Source organism: Elaeis guineensis, chromosome 16 (assembly GCF_000442705.2).
Source record: "Elaeis guineensis isolate ETL-2024a chromosome 16, EG11, whole genome shotgun sequence".
NCBI classification, from domain to species: domain Eukaryota; kingdom Viridiplantae; phylum Streptophyta; class Magnoliopsida; order Arecales; family Arecaceae; genus Elaeis; species Elaeis guineensis.
This window is the reverse complement of record NC_026008.2, coordinates 39254636-39277424: the sequence shown is the minus strand read 5'-3', so window position 1 is coordinate 39277424 and position 22789 is coordinate 39254636. Positions and strand designations below refer to the sequence as shown.

The 22789-nt window shown below is 35.2% G+C and overlaps 1 protein-coding gene across 2 annotated transcripts; it reads left to right on the top strand.

The window, feature by feature from the left end:
- Positions 1-6574: 6574 nt before the first annotated feature.
- Positions 6575-21587, top strand: LOC105059662 (uncharacterized). Of its 2 annotated transcripts, XM_010943044.4 has the most exons (4): positions 6575-6943; positions 17889-17991; positions 20954-21112; positions 21200-21587. In XM_010943044.4, the coding sequence occupies exons 1-4, from the start codon at positions 6672-6674 to the stop codon at positions 21356-21358; spliced, it is 693 nt and encodes a 230-aa protein (XP_010941346.2). In that variant the 5' UTR covers positions 6575-6671; the 3' UTR covers positions 21359-21587. The 2 variants fall into 2 exon arrangements, with proteins under 2 accessions (XP_010941346.2, XP_073106488.1); XM_073250387.1 differs by lacking the exons at positions 17889-17991; positions 20954-21112; positions 21200-21587 and adding exons at positions 8087-8142; positions 8854-11847 and having other exon boundaries at positions 6806-6943.
- Positions 21588-22789: the final 1202 nt, after the last annotated feature.

The following is a 22789-nucleotide window of genomic DNA, read 5'->3' as shown; positions in this document are numbered from 1 at the left end:
CTGAACACCGCTGAACATAATTTTGGGAAAGATTCATACCACAAATGTTATATTCATGATTTTATGCATGATAAAAGACCCACATCCTCCAAAATGCTCATAATGTTTTGTTGGCCGTGTGAAAGCTCAAACTTTTTTCCTAAAAAATGCAAAAGCTTATCCAATATCTAAATATTGTTTAAAAGTTATTGTAATATCCCAACTCCAAATCGTAAAGCAGCTATTAATAAAAAAAAAGGCCAGCACGTGCGTTGGACGTGCTGGAATTTCTGTGAGAAGCTGGGAAAGATGGGATTACCGTGAGAGCTGGGAGAATATGTGATCTACCGAAGGAGTCCTTCGATTGGAAGTTTTAAATCCACAAGGAAATCGAGATGAAATTGAACTCTATTTCTTCTCCATGGAGGTCTATTTATAGGCCTCAATTTCATAAATTTTTACTCTCCAAAATCACTGTTTTTTGGCTGCCCTTTTTCCTGATTTCTTGAATATGCCAGTGGTTTGATCATGATTTGGCCGCCGGAAGTCGGAGCAAACTCTATCGAAGATCAGATAAATCCTTCTCCTCATCTTCTATAGCTTTGGGTGTTGGGATTCTATCCAGCTATCGCCAGATTTCTTCTTAAAAAGCCAAACCATGCTTTCCTCTGTTTTTCCATATTTCATGTTTAGTTTTCTGCCGCCAAATTGCTGTGCCAGTCACCGAACCTCGATCATCAATCGCCATTATGACCTGCTTTTCCGGCCACGAGATTGTAGGCTGGGAGGACGGCCTCCCTTCGGAAACAAGGGATAAAGAATCATCTATTCTATTAGATAATATTTAATAATAAAAATAATATTTTTGAAATAAAAATATTAATTTTTCAGGATATCTATTCATTATTTTTATTCTAATTTTATGTTTGATTAAAAATTTGCAGGGCTCATCAGGAATAAGATGGTGTTATTTCCTAACCTAGAATAAGATAAATTTTTTTCTCATAGTAAACCTATAATAAGCAATTCTATGATCCAATATGGAATAGCTTAAATCAGGTAAAAAAGAATAAGATGCAATTAATACATTTTTGATTGAAATTGCTAAACTCATGAGCCCCACCACCATTTTATAGTGTGTTTAAGAGAATAAGATGGAATAAGCCTTTATTCCATCTTATTCTGGGCAACCAAATACTACCTTCAAGAAGAAGAAGAAAAGAGAGAAGTGACCCATGTTTCACCGTAGGAGAGAGAAAGAGAAAGAAAAAAAAAAGAAAAAAGAAAAAAGAAAAAAAAAGAAGAGAGAAGATTTCTCTCTCCTCTCTCTCTTCCTTCTCAAAGTTTGAATCATCACTTTTTCTCCTAAAAATTTTATTTTCTCTCTACTTTCACTTTTTAAAATTTTCTCTCTATAGACGATTTCTCTCTCTCGACGGATTTCTCTCTAAAAGTCGCCTTTCTAAGATTAGTTAGTGAAAAAAAAAAATTAATGATTTTGATTTGATTTTAGCAAAGAGAGTGCTAATCTATGATCATTGGATAGTATACCGGCACCCACCTTGATCAGATTCAGATATAAGACGACAACGAATAGGATTTGAGTAAACTATCCATCTCTAAATCTAAATTTAATACCTTATACCCAAATCCTATCAGATATCCGATTAAGTAAGAAAAGAGATACCAATTTCACATCCAATAGGTTCGGGGATACCCACAGATAACCTATTTTTTCATACTTGCCCCATACCCACCTAATACTCAAAAAAATAAATTATCAATTCAACATAGAACATAATTTATAAGTCCAGATTTATAGAAATCAAACAAAAAAGTAGAATTATAATTCGACATTGAAGAAAACCATTAAGTCTATTATTTTATCCATAAAAATTCAGTATAGTACTGAAAAAGTAGTGAACTTGAATACTAAACTTTCAAATAATTTCATGAAGTGACAACTTACAATATGTGATGAGAATTTTTTACTTTCAATTTTTTACTTTAGAACCAAAGCTACTAATTATTTTTATTATAAAATATATATTAATGATTATATAGTATAGCAATAGTTATTTATTAGATTCAATTGCTTTATTGGCTTGGTTGACATACACTTGATATATTTTTTTTATTTTAAACTTAATTTTTATAGGATAAATTAAAGATGAATCACTATCATGAGATGAATTGAAATTGTCTATTTGAAGATAAAATCATAATGAAGAAAAGAAAAAAATAATTATGATTATTATTATTGGTATTTTGAATAAGTTTATATTCCTCATTTTATAAAGATGGAAGGATATTATTTTTAAATAAAACAAGACTATCTTTATTATGACTTATTTAAAAAGATAAAGAATTCAAAATTATAATATTTTTAAGATATAAAAATATTAATTATTTTATTCTATAATAAAAAATATTAAGTGAAAAAGAAGCTAGAGATACTAAAAGATAATGAGAATGAAGAAAAAAATATACAAATACAATTCAATAATTGATGAAACTAATATAATTATCATATTAACTATAAATTAAATATTTATATATAGATATAGATCATATATATATATATAGAGAGAGAAAGAGAGAGATCATCTATATATATATTCAGATATGTATTCGGGAATTATCCATATCCATAGGTTTGGGTTAGATTTGGATTCGAGTTTGGGTAGAAAATAGTACTATCCATATCCGTGCTATAATTGTTGAGTTTTCTACAAATTCGATCAAATCTTATTTTTTAGATTTGATCGGATTTGGGTAGGATGCATACCTATCAGATCAGGCCGATTTTGCCATCTCTAGATTCGGATATCACTAGATTCAATTATCTATAATTTTTATTGAATTATCTATGCTCATTCAATCATGATTTGATTAAATCATCTTGATCAGATTAGTCAGGATGTCGGACAGTGTTATCTGATTGGTCTTGTTCCACTTTATTAATTTCTCTCTCCTCTAATATTTTTCTTTACATGATTTAGGAATCCAGTGAATATGACCTATTGCTTTACATTCGAATTGATTCCAATAAGGGGTTTTGAATCAATCTGTTAGTCGGATAACATATTCACACCATTCGAGCTTATATCCAGCATCGCAAGATCTAATCCTTATTGATTTCTATTAAATTATTATATTTTAATTGATCCTGATTAGATGAAGCTACTTGATCAAATTGATCTTTGACTGCCAATTGGTGTACCGATCTTTATTTTAACTTTTGTCGAACACTAAGACATTTAATCATCCTTAATCTCTATTGAACTATCTATTTTTTATTTTAATCATGATCAGATAAAATTATCTCGATTGGACTGACCAAGATATTGAACGGTACCATTTTTATCAACCTTGTGAGAGTGTCAAAATTTAAGATTTTTATTAGTTATAGCTTAAAATTGATAAAAAAATATATTTTGAATAATAGATTATGAAGGATATTTTCAAGATTGATTAAATCTGTCTGTTCAGTATGCTACAAAAGTAAGTAATGAACCATCTTCTCAAGATATTTCATAATTTATTTTAAAAATAAATAATTATTTTTTAAATTATGTATGATTTATAAAACTATATTTTAAATAAATAATAATTTTTAAAATATCATAATTTATTGATTTATTATAAAATATGCATATATTCAGTAGAATTATAATATCTATATGTTATGTTGCAAAAGTATTTTGATATGGATTAGATTTTGTACTCTCAGCCTAACTATGTTTCAATAGATTCTATCAATAGAGGTTAGACATTGGTACTCAATAGATCCTACCAAAGAGGATTAAATATTGTTACTCAGTAGATCCTGTCAATGAAAATTAAACATTGGTGTTCAATAGACCCCATCAATGGAGGTTAAACATTGATCCTAGTTAAAGATTATTGAGTTATATGTATCATTATATATATTTTTATTTGAATCAATTTTATGATTATATATGTATATGAATATTTGAAAAAAATTGATTTACATAGAATATATGTTCTTTTGATATCCATGGCACTTATTTTCAAATGTTATATTTTATATCTGAAATATCTAGTTAAGATATTCATTACTTATTGAGTTATCAAGCTCATCTTCTTTATCTTTTATTTTTCAGATTTAAATTCTTAAGTGCAGACATAAATACTACTTTGAGAGTGATTTAGAAGTGAGAGTCAATAACGTTAATTTTTTTGTTATGCTTTTAGAGGATTATTAATTAAGAAGTAATTGTTGTAAGATCTTTGAATATTATTAAAATTTTATGAGATATTAAAGTTAATTTTGGTTAGTTAAATTTCAAACTTAATTTATTATGGATTCTACTATGATGCATTAATATTGATTTTGAAATACTTTGCATGTTTATGGAGAAAGTTCTTCATAAGTATGTAGTGGTTGCCATGACCCCTAAACTCATGATCTCAAATCGAGAGTGTGATAGTTATATCTAAATATTTTATGTAATTTGAAGAAACTGTAGATATCAAACTATCGATTCTATTCCATCATCGGTATATAAATTTTTAGTTTATTTATACATTTTTATTAATCTACTTATTAAACTTGATATGCATGCAAGCCACATATTTAAGTTACAGAAATTGCTTTACTACACAAGATCCAATTTATTCCCTTCATCATCGATCCAAGGCCAATACTCTCTCTGGGCTATGAACAGATTAAACTTGGATTGGATTCATACTATTGCTACCAAAATCTGACCTGATTAGGATCATTTAGAGGGCGCTATTCGATCTGCCGTGATAGAATATGATCTACCTTGAAGTCATGGATCTGTACATAAAAAAAATAGAAAAGCCTGTAGGATTGGCTTCGATCGAACCCTCCGTTGCTTAAATCAGATTGGGCTTTGGAAAAATAATAATAACAAAAATATAATAGAGAATTATAGCATAAAATGTTACCCATTCTAGTTAGCCTGGTTTTGGATGGCTTTTATATCTTTTTACTTAGGCCTTTTTAGCCTTTTGATGAGCTTGACCTTCTTGGCCTTTTAATGAACTAGATTTATTCGACATTCTTGGCCTTCTGATGAACCAAACTTGCTCGGCCTTCCGACGAGTTAGGCTTGCTCGGCCTTCAAATGAGATCGACTTACTTAGCCTTCTAATGAGATCGAATTTCTCAGCTTTTGGATGAGGTTGACTTGCTCAGTCTTTTGATGAAATTAACTTACTTGGCCTTCTGATGAGATTTACTTTCTCGGTCTTCTCAAACTTCTCAGCTTTCTCGATCTTCTCAACTTTCTTGGCCTTTTAATGATCTATTGATCAGCTACAAGAAAAGAAAATAGTATAATGGATGATGGCTTGTGAGCCTTTCATCATGAGAATTTTGAGTTGCAGGAGTCTCTCCTTCTCAGAGTCTATCCTTTTTTGGGGTCTCTTAACCTTGTTTATATAGATATGGAGCAAAGATTAGTTATAGTTTGAGGTAAAAATCAAGGGATAAGATATAACTCCTTCATTACAAGCCATCACTTTCTCTTTTTATTTAAATGTAAATCTGTTATAATCTTCCTTTCATTTTTAGATTCCTCTTAATAGCAAAAATGTAACTGTCCAAAATTCAAATTTTTATAAAATTCTAACCATGTGTCAATCAATGATAAGGAGATTGGTTTATATGTCATATCACATACTATATTCGCATCACAAAACTCGATTAATAGTTTGATTCAAGTTTAGATTCAACTTAGCATGTGATTTTATCTCCCTCTTCATGCTATCATTTTTTTTTAAATTTTTTTGTTCTCTTTCTACCCTATTAGAAAATAATATTTACTAATATTATAACTTAAAAAATTAGTAACAACAACCAACATAATAATTAATATACTCTCATTCTTATAAAAGTAGCAAAGGTCAAGTAAACATTTCTATTAATAATATTATGATAAACAATAAAAATTTCTTAAGTATTTCAAAAATATACAATACTTACCCAACAAAATACCAAAAAGTCCACCAATTTTCCAAAAAAATGAAAACATATCAAATAACTCCTTAAAATATCATTGTGACACGACCATTTTAATAAGAATGAGGCTTCTCAGATTGAAAATTTAATTAATCATGTATATTTTTCTATTAGTGCTCGAAAATCTAAGTTAGATATAGATTGAAATCAGATTGGATATAGATCGGATATCAATATATCGATATCCATATTTATTTTTTCTAACGAATACAAATATAGATTTGCACTGATATAAAAAATTTATATTTATATTTATTTTAAATAAATTATAAATATAAATATAAATTAGATACTAAAAATATGGATATAAATAGAAATATAGATTTGATAATTATATTTTATGACTATAGAATCAAAAGTATTACTAAACGAATGATATATCAAAATAATAATATGTTAGTATGATTGTATTTTTTTTTTTTAAAGTTAATGAGTGCTATATAAAATTATAGGTAGGTTGGATATTCGGATACGAGTAAAATAATTTTTTATCTATATTTATATTTTATATTTATAAATATTGATGTGGATATTCGCTGGATGTACGAATTTTTTTTTATATTCAAATGGATCCGGATAGGAAAATGCAGCTGGAAAACTAAGGTCGTACCCAAGAACCCTTCCACTCCCCTGAAAACTCACCTTTTCCACCGTACCCAATCCGGAAGAGAGAGGAGCCATGGCCATGGAAGCAGCCGTTGCTCTCCCTCTATTGCTATTCCTCCTCTTCTCTTGCCATGTCTCCAATCCCTCCCTTGCTCAGACTCCGATCCCACGCAGGCCCGACGGATTCGTCTACGTGGGCGACCCGCTTGTCACCGATTCCATCGAGGTGGACGCCTTCCTGGATCCCCTGTGCCCTGACAGCAGAGACTCGTGGCTGCCGCTCCAAAAGGCGGTGGAGTTCTACTTCCCTCGCCTTTCCGTCGTCGTCCACCCTTTCCCCCTCCCGTACGTGCTCTCCTTTCTCTCTTCTTGCTTCCATTTCCTTCTTTTTTGCCGATTTCTTCTCCGTTCTTCATTTGTTGAGTAATTGGGAATCGTTTTCGTGACTGTTCTGAGGTGAATGACCGATTACATTTTGGACTTTGTGCGGAGGTGTTGATTGTAAGTGCTTCTGCTGATTTATGCAACTAGGCGTTCCCAAATGGTTTACATAAAAAAGAACGAATTTTTATGAAGTTTTTAATTACTTGTTATAGCCCAAGCCAAGCCCACGGCATCAGGATCCAAGCCCAAAAAAAAAAAAAAAAAAAAAAAACAGAGTAAAACCGGGAAGAAGACTCCCGGTAGGAGTCTTCTTCTCCGGCGAGACCCAAGCCTATTAGGAGTCCTAGGACCCCTCGAAATCCTAGGACCCTCTATAAGAAGGTCTCCCCTCTCCTTAGAATCGATCCATCGGCCTCTTCCCTCTCTCCTTCTCTCCATTTTTCTCGAAATAGAGCCGCGGACACCATCTTATCTTCGCCGTGATTGCTCTCCGACGAAGTCACCGGAGGTCAAGATAAGCTTCCCTTCTTTTCCTCCCTTCCTTCCTTCTTCCCCTGTGCGTTTGTGCGCGGTGGCCCCTTTTTCGTGAATTTCCGGCGCCGGCGATCAAAATTGACCGCCGGCCATGTTTCCTTAATGACCGGGGGAGTGGCCCCCATCGGACGCTGGCCTCCGTCATGGCGGCCGCGGCCCGAATGGCCGATCAAGGCCGGAGGACTCCGTCCTCTGTTCCGGCGCGGGAAGGGCTGAGAAGAAGAAGAAGAAAAAGAAGAAAAGGAAAAGAAAGGAAAAGAAAAAGAAGAAAAAAAAAAAAAGGAAAAGAAAGGGAAAAAAAAAAAGAGAAGGGGTGGAGAGAGAGAAACTCTCTCTCTCTCCCTCTCTCTTTAGATTTTAGGATTTATGGAATTAATTAATAAAAAAAATAAATAAATAATAAATAAAAATAATAATAATAAATAAATATAATCAGGGTATCCATGGATTAGTCCGAAAACCCTGGATGCTGTCGACGAATTGATCATCGTGGGGATATTAGATTTTAATAATTTAATTATTTTTAATTCGATAAAATTTTGATTTAAAATATGATATTTGACATATCAGGTTCAGAGAAGGATTTTCGAGATCCCTAGAATTTCTAGTTTGGACTTTCTTTTGAGGTAAGTAGTGTTTATTTTTACTGAATTTATCTGGTAAATTATGAATTAAATAAATTTATGCATGCTTGCGATTGTAATTATTTATTGAAATAATTGTTGAAAATTATTTATGATGAAAGTTAATTGTAGAAAATTATTTATGATTGAAGTTATTTGTAGAGCAATTATTATGATGATATATGATCTCAAAGAATGTTATAATTGATTTGACTCGAATATCAATTAATTTTATTATTCTTGAAAATAATATATGAATTGGAAGACAATATGAAATTGACAATCTGACTGTGTTGAGGACCCCGCCAATGGAGGCATATACGTTGGCAATTGACTGTCCTGAGGATTTATGTCGCCAGTGAGACCAGCGACAAAACCGTCAGCTAGACCAGCGGTTCCAAAGGACTTGGCTGCCAGATGATTCGCAGCCCACCGCAAGCAGATACGCGGTATTATGACCCTGCCACAGGGATAATGTGGTCATAGTCATGGTTGGTAAGAAGAACTTAAGAAATTGATGAATTTAAGAAGAAAAGCATAATTGGAAATTATGATGATTTGACTTTTATAAATGATTGACAGTATGAATATGATTTCATGAAATTACATATTGATTTGTTATGCATAGTATTATTTGCCTGATTTATTCAGTTAAAGGTATACACTGCTTACTGGGCTGTTTAGCTCATGATGAGTTTTATGTTTTTCTTACAGATCCAGAAAATTAGCATGATGCGGGATTTCGGTTGGGAGAGCGATTAGAGATGGAATTAACTCATTGACTTAGGATTTTTTTTTCTCAGAATTGATTCAAGACTTTTAGTTTGATTTTAGTGTTGACTTTGTTAGACAGTTATTTTCTTTTGAACACTGAGTTTTGATTTGTTATTTGAAATAAGTTTTGATTATTAAATATTGAAAAATTTATTTAACTATTTGTGAAGATATCATGATGAGATGCCTTGCATGCTTATGGAAAAAGTATTCTATAAGTATGCGGCGGTTGCCATGACCCTCGATTCAAATCTCGGGTCGGGGGCGTGACAATTAATATGGTATCAGAGCATAAGTAGATAGATAGAGACATGTAGAATAAAGTGAGCAAGTGATGGGTAGACATTAGGAAATTGAAAGGTTAGTTATGATGATTATGATTTGACCTGTCACAAGTTATAACCTTATTAAGGATAAGTTTTATCTCAAATCTAATATAGGTTAATATGCCTCCACGACGAGCGAGGAATACTCAAGGAGCGGTAGGAGGGACATCAAATCCACTTGGCGATAATACTCCCCAATTAAACAGCGGCACAACTCAGCAGGAGGGGAATCCATGATCCTACCAGAAATACTCCGACAGTACAGGAGGAGCCGAACATGACTCAACTAATGCAAACTCTGATCGGAGTAGTTCAAACACAGCAACAGTTACTTCAACAACAACATGCACAGCCACGTCAGCAATTTCCACCGATACCTGGACATGGAGAACATCAGATGCAGAGAAACAATATCGTCGAATTTAAGAAGCTAGCTCCTCCAGCCTTCAAAGGGACCATCGAGCCACTAGAAGCAGATAACTGGATTATGAAAATGGAGAAGGCCTTTGCCGTGCAAGAATGCCACGATGAAGAGAAGATCCGCTATACAGCATATCTGCTACAAGGCGAGGCATACAACTGGTGGCGTATACTGGAACAAAAATATGAGCACGATGGGATACCACTCACTTGGGAGAGATTTCGAGATGAATTCTTTGACAAGTATTTCCCCTGAAGTGTCAGAATACAGAAAGAACAGGAGTTCATTCACCTGAGACAGGGTAACATATCCGTTGCAGAATATGAAGCCAAATTCATGGAGTTAGCCAAGTTTGTTCCGAGACTAGTTGAGATTGAGCAAGACAGGGTACACAAATTTGAAATGGGACTGAAGACAGAAATTAGAAAACAGGTTGTACTCTATGAGCTAACTACCTATGCCTCAGTTGTAAATAAAGCTCTAATAAATGAGAGAGAAGCTAATGAAGCTCATGCGGAGCGTGAACGGAATCAGAAGAAGAGAAATAGGTTTAGTGGAACTCAAGGACGAAATCAGAACAATAAGGTTCCAGCAAAGAAGCCAGCAACTGATAAGAATCGTGAGAATGAAGCAGCTAGATGTTCGAGATGCGGCCGAAGAGAGCATGAGACTTCTAATTGCCCATGGAATACCGGTTCGTGTTTTAGATGTGGACAGAAAGGACACAAGATTGCAGATTGCCCCCAGATGGACGAAAATAGATCAACACAAGCAAAGAACGGAGGTCAAAGGCCGAAAACTCAAGGAAGAATCTATGCTCTCACACAACAGGATGCTCAGGCCTCCAATGCTGTGGTGACAGGTACCATTCCTGTATCTGGTATTCATGCTTCAGTTTTGTTTGATTCTGGTACTACACACTCCTTTATATCCACTACTTTTATTAGACAGCATGATATAGGTTGTGAACCCATGAAAACCAAATTATATGTTGAGACATCAGTTGGTGGTATTTTGAGTACCGAAAGTGTGTGCAAGTCATGTAGTATTAAGATAGGAGAAAGAGAATTACCGACAGATTTGGTGGTCCTGGATATGCATGATTTCGATGTCATTTTAGGAATGGATTGGCTGGCTACCTATCATGCCTCTGTGGATTGCCATGGAAAGAGAGTGAATTTTCACATATCGGGAGAATTAACTTTTAGTTTTGATGGAAGTACAGGAACCACCCCTCCATGTATTATTTCATTTGTGCAAGCTAGACAGATGATAAGAAAGGGATGTAGAGGTTATTTAGTATCAATAAAGAATAAAGAACATGATGAATTGAAGTTACAGGATATTCCTATCGTAAATGAATTTTCGGATATATTCATTGATGATCTAGTCGGACTACCACCAGATAGAGAAATTGAATTTACTATTGAGTTGGCACCCAATACCAATCCAATTTCTAAAGCCCCTTACAGAATGGCCCCTATGGAGTTAAAGGAGTTAAAAGATCAATTACAGGATTTATTGGATAAAGGTTTTATAAGGCCTAGTGTATCTCCTTGGGGAGCTCCAGTCTTATTTGTGAAGAAGAAAGATGGTAGTATGAGACTCTGTATCGACTATAGAGAGTTGAATAAAAATACTATCAGAAATAAGTATCCTCTACTTCGAATCGATGATTTGTTTGATCAGTTGCAAGGTGCACAAGTTTTTTCTAAAATTGATCTTCGTTCAGGGTATCATCAGTTAAAAATCAAAACAGAGGACATACCAAAGACGGCATTTAGAACTCGTTATGGACATTATGAATTTTTAGTGATGCCTTTTGGGTTAACCAATGCTCCAGCAGCCTTTATGGATTTAATGAACAGAATATTCAGATCTTATCTTGATAAATTTGTTGTCGTATTTATTGACGATATCTTGATATATTCAAGAAGTAAATTGGAGCATGAAGAACATTTACGGTGTGTGCTACAAATATTGAGGAAAGAAAAACTTTATGCCAAATTTAAGAAGTGTGAATTTTGGTTGGACAAAATAGCCTTTTTAGGACACATCGTATCTAAAGATGGAATTTCTGTGGATCCAGCAAAAGTGGAAGCTGTAATGCAGTGGAACAGACCTACAAATATTTTTGAGATTCGAAGTTTTCTGGGAATGACAGGATATTACAGATGATTTGTAGAAGGATTTTCCCGCATAGCTGCACCTTTGACTCGTCTTACTCAAAAAGGGGTTAAATTCGAGTGGTCTGAAGATTGTGAACAGAGTTTCTAAGAATTAAAACAACGATTAGTGTCAGCCCCTATCCTTACTATACCAACAGGAGATGAAGGTTTCACAATATATAGTGATGCATCTAAAAAGGGACTCGGTTGTGTATTGATGCAACATGGTAAAGTAGTAGCCTATGCCTCAAGACAATTGAAACCATATGAACAAAATTATCCGACACATGATTTGGAATTAGCTGCAGTGATTTTTGCCCTAAAAATTTGGAGACATCACTTATACGGTGTGCAGTGTGAAGTGTTTACTGATCATAAGAGTTTGAAGTACATTTTTACACAGAAAGAATTAAACATGAGACAAAGAAGGTGGTTAGAACTATTAAAGGATTATGATTTAACAATCCATTATCATCCGGGAAAAGCTAATGTTGTTGCTGATGCCCTTAGTAGAAAATCTGTGAGAAATTTGGCGGTTTTAATCACACACCAAAGTCAATTGTTAAAGGATATAAGAAAACTGGAATTAGACATCCGAATATATGACTCAACAGTACGGTTAGCCAACATGAGGGTTCAGCCAACACTCATTGAAAGAATTTCAGTTGCCCAGAATGATGATCCACAACTAATAAAAATAAGAAATTCAGTGGAAGCTGGTGTTCAATCTGAATTCAAGATACATGAAGACAGTTCGTTAAGGTTCGACAACAGGATTTGCGTACCCAATGATTCAGCACTCAAGCATGAAATACTTCAGGAGGCACATCAGACCGGTTATACAGTTCATCCGGGAGGCACTAAGATGTATAGAGACTTAAAAGAAATGTACTGGTGGAATAATATGAAGAGAGAGATCGCTCAATTCGTGGCTCAATGTTTGGTGTATCAACAAGTTAAAGTTGAACATCAGAGACCGGCGGGACTACTTCAACCTCTTGATATTTCAGTTTGGAAGTGGGAACATATCACTATGGATTTTGTAACTGAATTACCGAAGACTCCCAGTAAAAATGATGCAGCCTGGGTGATTGTGGACCGATTAACAAAATCTGCACATTTTCTACCAATTAGAATTGGATTTACCTTGGAAAGACTAGCAAAGTTATATATGAAAGAAATTGTAAGGCTACATGGAATTCCAGTGACCATCGTATCGAATCGAGACACCAGATTTGTATCACAGTTCTGGAAGAGCTTACACAAGGCATTAGGAACAAGATTGAACTTCAGTACAGCTTTTCATCCACAGACTGATGGTCAATCAGAGAGAACTATTCAGATCTTAGAAGATATGTTGAGAACCTGTATTTTGGATATGAAGAGTTCATGGGATGAGCATCTACCTTTGATTGAGTTCGCTTACAATAACAGTTATCAGGCTAGCATTGGTATGGCACCTTACGAAGCTTTATATGGTAGAAGATGTCGATCACCGATTCACTGGGATGATGTCGGTGAGCGAAGAATATTAGGTCCCGAACTTGTTCAACAAGCAGTCGAGAAGATTCAATTAATTAAAGATCGACTTCGGGCAGCACAAAGCAGACAGAAAAGCTATGCAGATAACAGGAGACGAAAATTAGAATTTCAAGCCGGTGACCATGTGTTTCTCAAAGTATCTCCTTCAAAAGGAATCTCAAGATTTGGCATTCGTGGCAAATTGAATCCTAGATATGTGGGTCCGTTTGAGATTTTGAAAAGGATTGGTGAGGTGGCTTATCGACTTGCCTTACCTCCTTCACTTGCAGGAGTACATAATATTTTTCATGTTTCTATGTTAAAGAAATATTTACCAGATCTAAGTCACATCGTGGAACTTGAACCAGTACAAGCCAGAAAAGATCTATCATATGAAGAATATCCGATACGGATCGTAGACCGTAAAGAACAGGTGCTGAGACGTCGCAACATTCCTTATGTCAAGGTACAGTGGAGTCGACATTCAGAAAGAGAAGCTACTTGGGAGCTAGAGGAAGAAATGAAGCAAAAATATCCCCAGCTCTTCGAGACTACAGGTATGAAAAATTTCGAGGACGAAATTTCTTTTTAGGGGTGAAGAATGTTATAGCCCAAGCCAAGCCCACGGCATCAGGATCCAAGCCCAAAAAAAAAAAAAAAAAAACAGAGTAAAATCGGGAAGAAGACTCTCGGTAGGAGTCTTCTTCTCCGGCGAGACCCAAGCCTATTAGGAGTCCTAGGACCCCTCGAAATCCTAGGACCCTCTATAAGAAGGTCTCCCCTCTCCTTAGAATCGATCCATCGGCCTCTTCCCTCTCTCCTTCTCTCCGTTTTTCTCGAAATAGAGCCGCGGACACCATCTTGTCTTCGCCGTGATTGCTCTCCGACGAAGTCACCGGAGGTCAAGGTAAGCTTCCCTTCTTTTCCTCCCTTCCTTTCTCCTTCCCCTGTACGTTTGTGCGCGGTGGCCGGCGACGAGCGTCGCCGATTTTTGGTCGGGAAAAAGACTCTGTTTTGGGCCCCTTTTTCGTGAATTTCCGGCGCCGGCGATCAAAATTGACCGCCGGCCATGTTTCCTTCGTGACCGGGGGAGTGGCCCTCGTCGGACGCTGGCCTCCGCCATGGCGACCGCGGCCCGAACGGCCGATCAAGGCTGGAGGACTCCGTCCTCTGTTCCGGCGCGGGAAGGGCTGAGAAGAAGAAGAAGAAAAAGAAGAAAAGGAAAAGAAAGGAAAAGAAAAAGAAGAAAAAAAAAAGAAGAAAAGGAAAAGAAAGGAAAAAAAAAAAGAGAAGGGGCGGAGAGAGAGAAACTCTCTCTCTCTCCCTCTCTCTTTAGATTTTAGGATTTATGGAATTAATTAATAAAAAAAATAAATAAATAATAAATAAAAATAATAATAATAAATAAATATAATCAGGGTATCCATGGATTAGTCCGAAAACCCTGGATGTTGTCGACGAATTGATCATCGTGGGGATATTAGATTTTAATAATTTATTATTTTTAATTCGATGAAATTTTGATTTAAAATATGATATTTGACATATCAGGTTCAGAGAAGGATTTTCGAGATCCCTAGAATTTCTAGTTTGGACTTTCTTTTGAGGTAAGTAGTGTTTATTTTTACTGAATTTATCTGGTAAATTATGAATTAAATAAATTTATGCATGCTTGCGATTGTAATTATTTATTGAAATAATTGTTGAAAATTATTTATGATGAAAGTTAATTGTAGAAAATTATTTATGATTGAAGTTATTTGTGGAGCAATTATTATGATGATATATGATCTCAAAGAATGTTATAATTGATTTGACTCGAATATCAATTAATTTTATTATTCTTGAAAATAATATATGAATTGGAAGACAATATGAAATTGACAATCTGACTGTGTTGAGGACCCCGCCAATGGAGGCATATACGTTGGCAATTGACTGTCCTGAGGATTTATGTCGCCAGTGAGACCAGCGACATGTCGCCAGATAGACCAGCGACAAAACCGCCAGCTAGACCAGCGGTTCCAAAGGACTTGGCTGCCAGATGATTCGCAGCCCACCGCAAGCAGATACGCGGTATTATGACCCTGCCACAGGGATAATGTGGTCATAGTCATGGTTGGTAAGAAGAACTTAAGAAATTGATGAATTTAAGAAGAAAAGCATAATTGGAAATTATGATGATTTGACTTTTATAAATGATTGACAGTATGAATATGATTTCATGAAATTACATATTGATTTGTTATGCATAGTATTATTTGCCTGATTTATTCAGTTAAAGGTATACACTGCTTACTGGGCTGTTTAGCTCATGATGAGTTTTATGTTTTTCTTACAGATCCAGAAAATTAGCATGATGCGGGATTTCGGTTGGGAGAGCGATTAGAGATAGAATTAACTCATTGACTTAGGATTTTTTTTCTCAGAATTGATTCAAGACTTTTAGTTTGATTTTAGTGTTGACTTTGTTAGACAGTTATTTTCTTTTGAACACTGAGTTTTGATTTGTTATTTGAAATAAGTTTTGATTATTAAATATTGAAAAATTTATTTAACTATTTGTGAAGATATCATGATGAGATGCCTTGCATGCTTATGGAAAAAGTATTCTATAAGTATGCGGCGGTTGCCATGACCCTCGATTCAAATCTCGGGTCGGGGGCGTGACATTACTCATGCATGCTAATTGGGATACTGGCAAGGCTTATTCATGTGAAGATAGCGATTACAACCACTCTTAGTTTGTTGTTTACCGTTGTCTACTTTGGTGCCATGACCGTTTGGATCTGTATGTCATTTTGGATGGATGGGCTTGAATTCCTGTTGCTAAATTTGGCAGTAAAGCTCTTGGAAAACCGGGGTTTTACGTAATGAAATATAATGCCTCTGACTACCTAGATGGAAATGTCCAGTGTGCTCTTTATGTTGTTTGTTGGAAAAAATTGTCTCATTATGAAAGAACATTTAACCATAATGCCTCTAACTAAATAAACAGAAATGCAGAGTTTGATATTTATGTAGTTTCTTTGAAACTAATTTATCTCATTATGGAACTGCATCGAACCATTCTGAAACCATACACTCCTATGGCTGAAAGTAAGTCAGGGTTTAAAGCCTTCTTCATCGATGCCATCAAAGTTATTCTTGCTAGTCTTGGGGAATGGGTGTGGCAACACAACTTTCTTTGCTTGTCTCTCCTTCACATGTCTTACGAACGCAAAGGATGTTTTAGATAGTGGATAGGGGAAGACTAAATGATAAGATGGTTACAAGTTACATGCATTGCTGTCCAAGAGCCAATGGCGTGGTGGAGCTCAGCTACCTCAGAGCTTTACAAAGTGCCAGTTTTAAACAAAAGCTGATAATTGCAAGTAAATATTGGCTGATTGGTTCCCAACTGGTGTACTTCTTTTTGTTTGTTTCTAAAAGTTGGGTGTTAAATATGCAGATATCTCTACATAGGAGGACTTTGACAACTTCTGATTATTGCTGTGATGTTGGCTCATGCTCTTTATCCCAATATGACATTTTGATTGTGTTGGATGTTTTATATAGAAGAATGGAGAATAAATCAAAACATATTAAATAAAATTATAGTCTAGTGAACGGATTGAAAAGGTGCTTTTGGGGTGTAGGCATATTACATCTGCATTAGAAATTAATGGAGTAACTTTATAAGAGTATAATGAGGCTGCCAATTTGAATGGTTTAGAATGCTAGGCAGTTAAGAGGGAGTAAAGTGCAAACCCACAAAACCAGTACTGAAAGATGGGAACAATTATGAGGATATGATGAAGAGTGAATGCATTGCAAGAACTGTAAAGGTTGCTTCTGAAAACGGACAGGAGGATGTTTAAGATATGTGCACATCTGCAACAAAGACATGAAGTGGTTCTACATGAAAAATGTTTCAGAAAGGTGATTGTGACAATGCCTTAGACCCTAGCAATAATAAATTGCAAAGAACAACAAAGCTGACTCTAATTGTTGGTATGAAACTTATCAGTTACATTCTTGTTGTTTGGGGACTTCATGTATCAAGAACATGAATGTAATTTCCTCAAGCCTGTTGACATGGTTTTGTCAGATCCATCTATTCTCATCCCCAAGCATTTGTTACTTATTGGAAAAGCAGTAAGCACAAGTATGAAAGTTATACTTTCCTGAACTGAAGTTCTTATTAGTGCATCTTAGCTTGCTAGTTTGATTTTCTGCACAACAAAAGGTTTGAAGTCTGTGGGCTTCAGAATCATTGTGATGGAACTGTGGCAAAGATGGGACAATGTCCGTTAGTTCTGAAAAAACACTAACACAGATTATTGCTTTTATGATCTGGTTTATCTTGGTCACCCCCTGTTCTCCATTATTGTTTGGACATGCAAATACCTTTTCTTAAGAAATTGCAATCAAGGAGGTACGTAAAATGAAACATTAAGCGAATAAAAGGATTTGCTGACAGGTTCTTTTGTCTAGCTCTTTGAACATGTTGTGCTAGATCTCGGTTTTTTTAACCTATTCCCTTTATGGAAATTGCAGTTACCACAATAATGCTTTTCTTGCCTGTCGTGCACTTCATATTGCAAACAAGTTGAATGAATCCTCAACATTTCCCTTGCTGGAGTTATTCTTTAAGTATCAGGTTTGAAGCTTTTCAAAGCTAAAAGCTATTTCAGTTTACATGGTTTTTGTTTTTTTTATTTGGTACATAGCAAAGTCTCTGTAGTTTCACCTTACCTATGAATGGCATTCATGGAGTCAAACAACTTAAAATTTTTCATTGAGATTCACTGATGTATTCGTGAATGAATGGTTCCAAAGAATGCCTTCAGGCTAAAATTTTTGATCATAGTAGTTTTCTAAATCATTGAAGTGACATGCAACCAACTCATAATTCCTGCAGTGCCATTAGAAAGAAGCATATATGAGGCAATGGTAATCCTAAATAGGCTTATTATGGTACTTTTTTTTTTTCCAATACTTGATTCTCTTGAACAATCATATTTTAGTATGCAAGCTTGTTCATTTTTAGTTTTTATTTTTTTCTTCCTGCAAAAACTTGTGGCAAATCCTTCCCAAAAACATCTTTCCATGTTTTCTTAGGTCTTTTTGGTTGTGTTTTATTCCCATGCCCACCCTTGCACATGGATCATGGGGTGCAGCGGTGTACCGGCACGTGGGTGCCGCAGCGTCCTGTTTTCATTGTTGAACAAGCACACAGTGTTTAGTTTGGTTCTTCGTTACATCAAGCAAGTCTTGGTGTTTCTTACCTTTGCCACATATCTTACTTAGCATTCTTATATTTTGTATCTAACCCTCCGTATACCCAATACTTTGTCCAATGCAGTGTCAGTCTTAATGCTGTCTCCTGCCAGTCACTGCAGCCACAGTTTGGAAAAAAAAAACTAAAGAAAACTCTCAATTTCATCTTTTGCATTCAAGATTGGCGGTAGAGGATTTTCTAGGAGAAAATCTTGAAGCTCTTATTATGTTTAAATTCCTCATTCTTGTCATCACAGTGGTCGAACCACCAGGGCGATGGGCGTATCCTAGAGTCTTCATGCCCAAGCAATTGCCAAGTCCACTGACTTAATCACCCTTTGTTATATCATCAACAATAATTAGTTAACAATAAAGAACACTTAAGATATATTATAAATTGAAAATCTATGCTAAAATTCTTAAGCAACATGTGATATACGAGTAGCATTTGCCATCATCATTTTAGCTCAAATATGAGAGACTGCTTAGCTGCTTTGGTCTTGCTTGAGGTTGGGCTTAGCTCTAGCATGTTAAAGGAAGGAACTTTTCAGATGCTTCTGTTAGATGAAACAATTAAAAACAACGCACATTGTATCAACACACATTGTATCAACACACATTGTATCATACACATAAATAGACATGAATGCAAGTGACATATAAGTCAGAAGCACATGTACATGCATACATAAGCACATTCACATGCACTTTACATGTGCATGCACCTAGAGCAGTGCACATGCATGCACATGTATGCACATACATATACCTGCAGACATGTTCATAAGCTCATGGACATGTATATGCATGAATATGTGGACACACACACACAGAGGTATAAAATTGCTACTATGGCATCTCTAAAGCTGCTAATGGGCTGAAAAGCCTTCACAGCTTGATGGCTCTTCCCAAAGAAAGAATTAATCGTGCTTTGGTTTTAGGTTATTCGGCTTGACCTGGGCTTAAAAGGCTTTTGTAAAAGTAGAACTGAGCTTGAACCCAATCCAGGTTGAGAAGAAAACCTCAGCCAGGGCTGGGCTTAGGACCCCAGGACAGCTTATGGCCAGTTTCAATGCTGAGGTTCCAACACAAGGTGAAATTGCAATGAGGCCAGACCCGCCCAGCTCATTGACACCCATGGGGGACTCTTATATCATCATGGTCTATGCAAGAATAGCTTAGGCCTCCAAGACCCATCAACTACTGGGGCACCAAGTCAACGTCCCTGACATTTGTTAATAGTAGTGTTTGTTTGGACCATGTCATGCTTTATTCTGCCAGAACTTCTGGTGAATTGTTTTAAGGACTACATATTGTTTTTTTTTTTTTATCAATCTTAAATAATAACATTCCTTTGAAGAGTTTAACAGACTAGAAGAATGTAAAATTAATCCCACAAATTAAATGCCATAGAATTGTGTAAAGATAACTATATCTTTTAGCTGGATTCCTTTTGATCTATCATATTATTAAAATTGGAAAGGAATTTAAAAGATTAGTGGATATCGAGAAAAATATTACCGTTACTGTTGTTTTGCATCAATTATGTCACTAACTCAGCATATTTTAAAAGGCTTATGACATTCTAAATGATTGAATGTACTGGAGGCGACTTCAAGCAAGTTTGTTTTTGTTTCTTTAGGTTCTATGATCAGGTGTTAGAAGAAGGAAGAATAATTTAGAAGAATTATTAGTCAATTATCTTACTCAACTTTTTGCAGCTTTTTAATGCCATTCTCTTGGCCAACCATGCATACACGCTACTTTGTGGTTCTAAAGTTATTTGTGTGGTCTAACGAGTATTGACTCTCTTTGACATTAAAAGAAAATCGGCTTTTCTTTTTCTGATGCGGTTGACTACAGTGTCCTATACCAAATTTTCCTCCCCTTTTATTAGTGGATTTCACATGTGTAATGTGAAAGAAATTAAATGATCTTTTCTGGACTTGAAGACCTCATTCAAGATTTTTTTTTTTTTTTTGATCCAACCCATAGAAATCAATTGAAAAGCCCAATCCCCTATGATATACCAAATCCAGCTTTGTTGTTGATGGGGTGAATAGATCTGCCAAGTCATGTTGCTCTTCTAATTTCTGCATCTAAATTGCAATTCTGAACTTATTTTTTATAGAAAAATGGGGAAGATATGATGAGAAGCATGGTTGTATAGATTAATTTGGTAAAGCCGAGTCCTTTATGCATAGATTAAACGGAAATATATTTTGTTGGCAAGTCATAAACCCATATACCTTCTTGCATTTGTCATCCTTTATATCTAATATCATGAATGCATTCAGTAGTTCATTTTTTAAGCTCCATACTGAAGCTGGTTTATTAAGTAGGAAAAGTATTACAACGAACCAACAGAAAACATGTCAAGGGCCTCTATAATTGATGATATGGCAAAGCTTGCTGTGACTGTTGTTGGAAGCTCCTTGTCTGAATTTCTATCAGGCTTTAAAGATTCAAAGACCGATACTGCAGCAAGAATTTCCTTCAAGGTGAGAAAACAAGCTGATTCCTATAGCCTGTATTTGGTGTGATTTTATTTGATGTGTCTAATATATTTTTTGGTTATTGCCTTCTAGTATGGGTGTTCAAGAGGGGTGAGTGGTGCACCCTTCTTCTTCGTTAATGGATTCCTCTTACCTAATGCTGGCTCGCCAATCGATTATTCAGTATGGAGAAGAATCATTGACCCTATTTTGGGAATTGAAGTTTTAGACCATATGTTCTCTTACCAATGATATATTTCACCACAAAAATGTAAAAGGATCTAGTTTTTTTGTACCATGACCCATTATTTATTAGTGTGACGCTCAAATATAACTTTGTTTATGTAGGGTTGACAACTTAGAACCCTCGTTTGTGGTAATGCTGCTGTCACCAATTACCTTCAGGGAGCATTTTTATTTGACTGGATGCCCTTCAGATACATTTCTCTCAAGAAGCTCTTTATTAAATAACTTTGACATATATTTTTATTTTAAATTTACAAATACTAAAAGGTCAATGATATCTTTTTGGGGTTGTGATGGATAGCCCCTTTGAAAAAGTTGATCAACAACCAGTTGTTCCCAAATTAGTCTATTTGCCTGCGTTGCTTGTTAACCTGCAGGTTGGTTTTCCCTCATTCTGCAGACACTTCTGATGTTTATATTGCATGACAAACTACACAGTTATAAAGCCGCAGATAATCTCATCTTCAGGAGAGGTAATTCCTCATTTAAAAGGCCAAATGGGAAGGGAAAAAATTAATAAGTAATCTTGTCACTTCCATGACCTGTTCAAATGCTGCAGAACTAAAAATCTGAAGCGATTTCCTTTAACAGATATACCAATTTATATCTAGAGATGAAACTGCACTCATGGTTGCATGTATAATGTTTTTTCATGGTTCCAATCTGATGTAATATTTGGATTTCTACAATTTGATCCGGTTTGTCTAGGTCACATCATTGTGATAGCCTCATAGATCATAGCATCCGAGTGTGTGAATGGGCTAAACCTATGGGTTCTACAACAAGGGGGTGTTTAGTTCATGATTGGAGTAAGAAGTGAAATTTAATTGATTAGAATGGAAATTAGAATGGGCTTGTCTTCTGAAGTATTTGGTTCATAATTAGAATCAAAATTGAAATGGAGATTTAAATTTTTAAGAGAGAGTCGGAATTGAATTTTAAGAGTTACTTTCATGTCGCTCTGGAATCGAAATCGAAATAGGATACATTCAATCAAATAGTTTTAAAAGGATTCACCCATCCCTATTCCCATTTCAAGCTCCAACTCTGTCAGTTAAACACCCACCAAACATTTGTTGACCAAGTTTATTTACTAGCAAAAATTGCCTTAAAAATAAATGACATAAACATGGTTTATTGGGCGCATAGATGCCAAGCTGTGTTATCGATTCCTCCTATTTCTGATAATTTTTTTTATTGGCCTAGGTCCACTTATGGATTAGTCCGACCACAAAGCAACACGTACAAATATAGATATGTCATACTTTTTTTTCTTGTTTGTTTGTCTTTATGCTTGCTACTTTACAGTCATTAAACTGGCCCATCAGCCCAACGGCGGATCTCAACCAATAATTCTCCGGTCTCAAAATCCCTTGAAGTCAACATCTTTATTAATTAAGTTGGTTGTATCTTGTATTCATCTTTCTTAATTAAGTT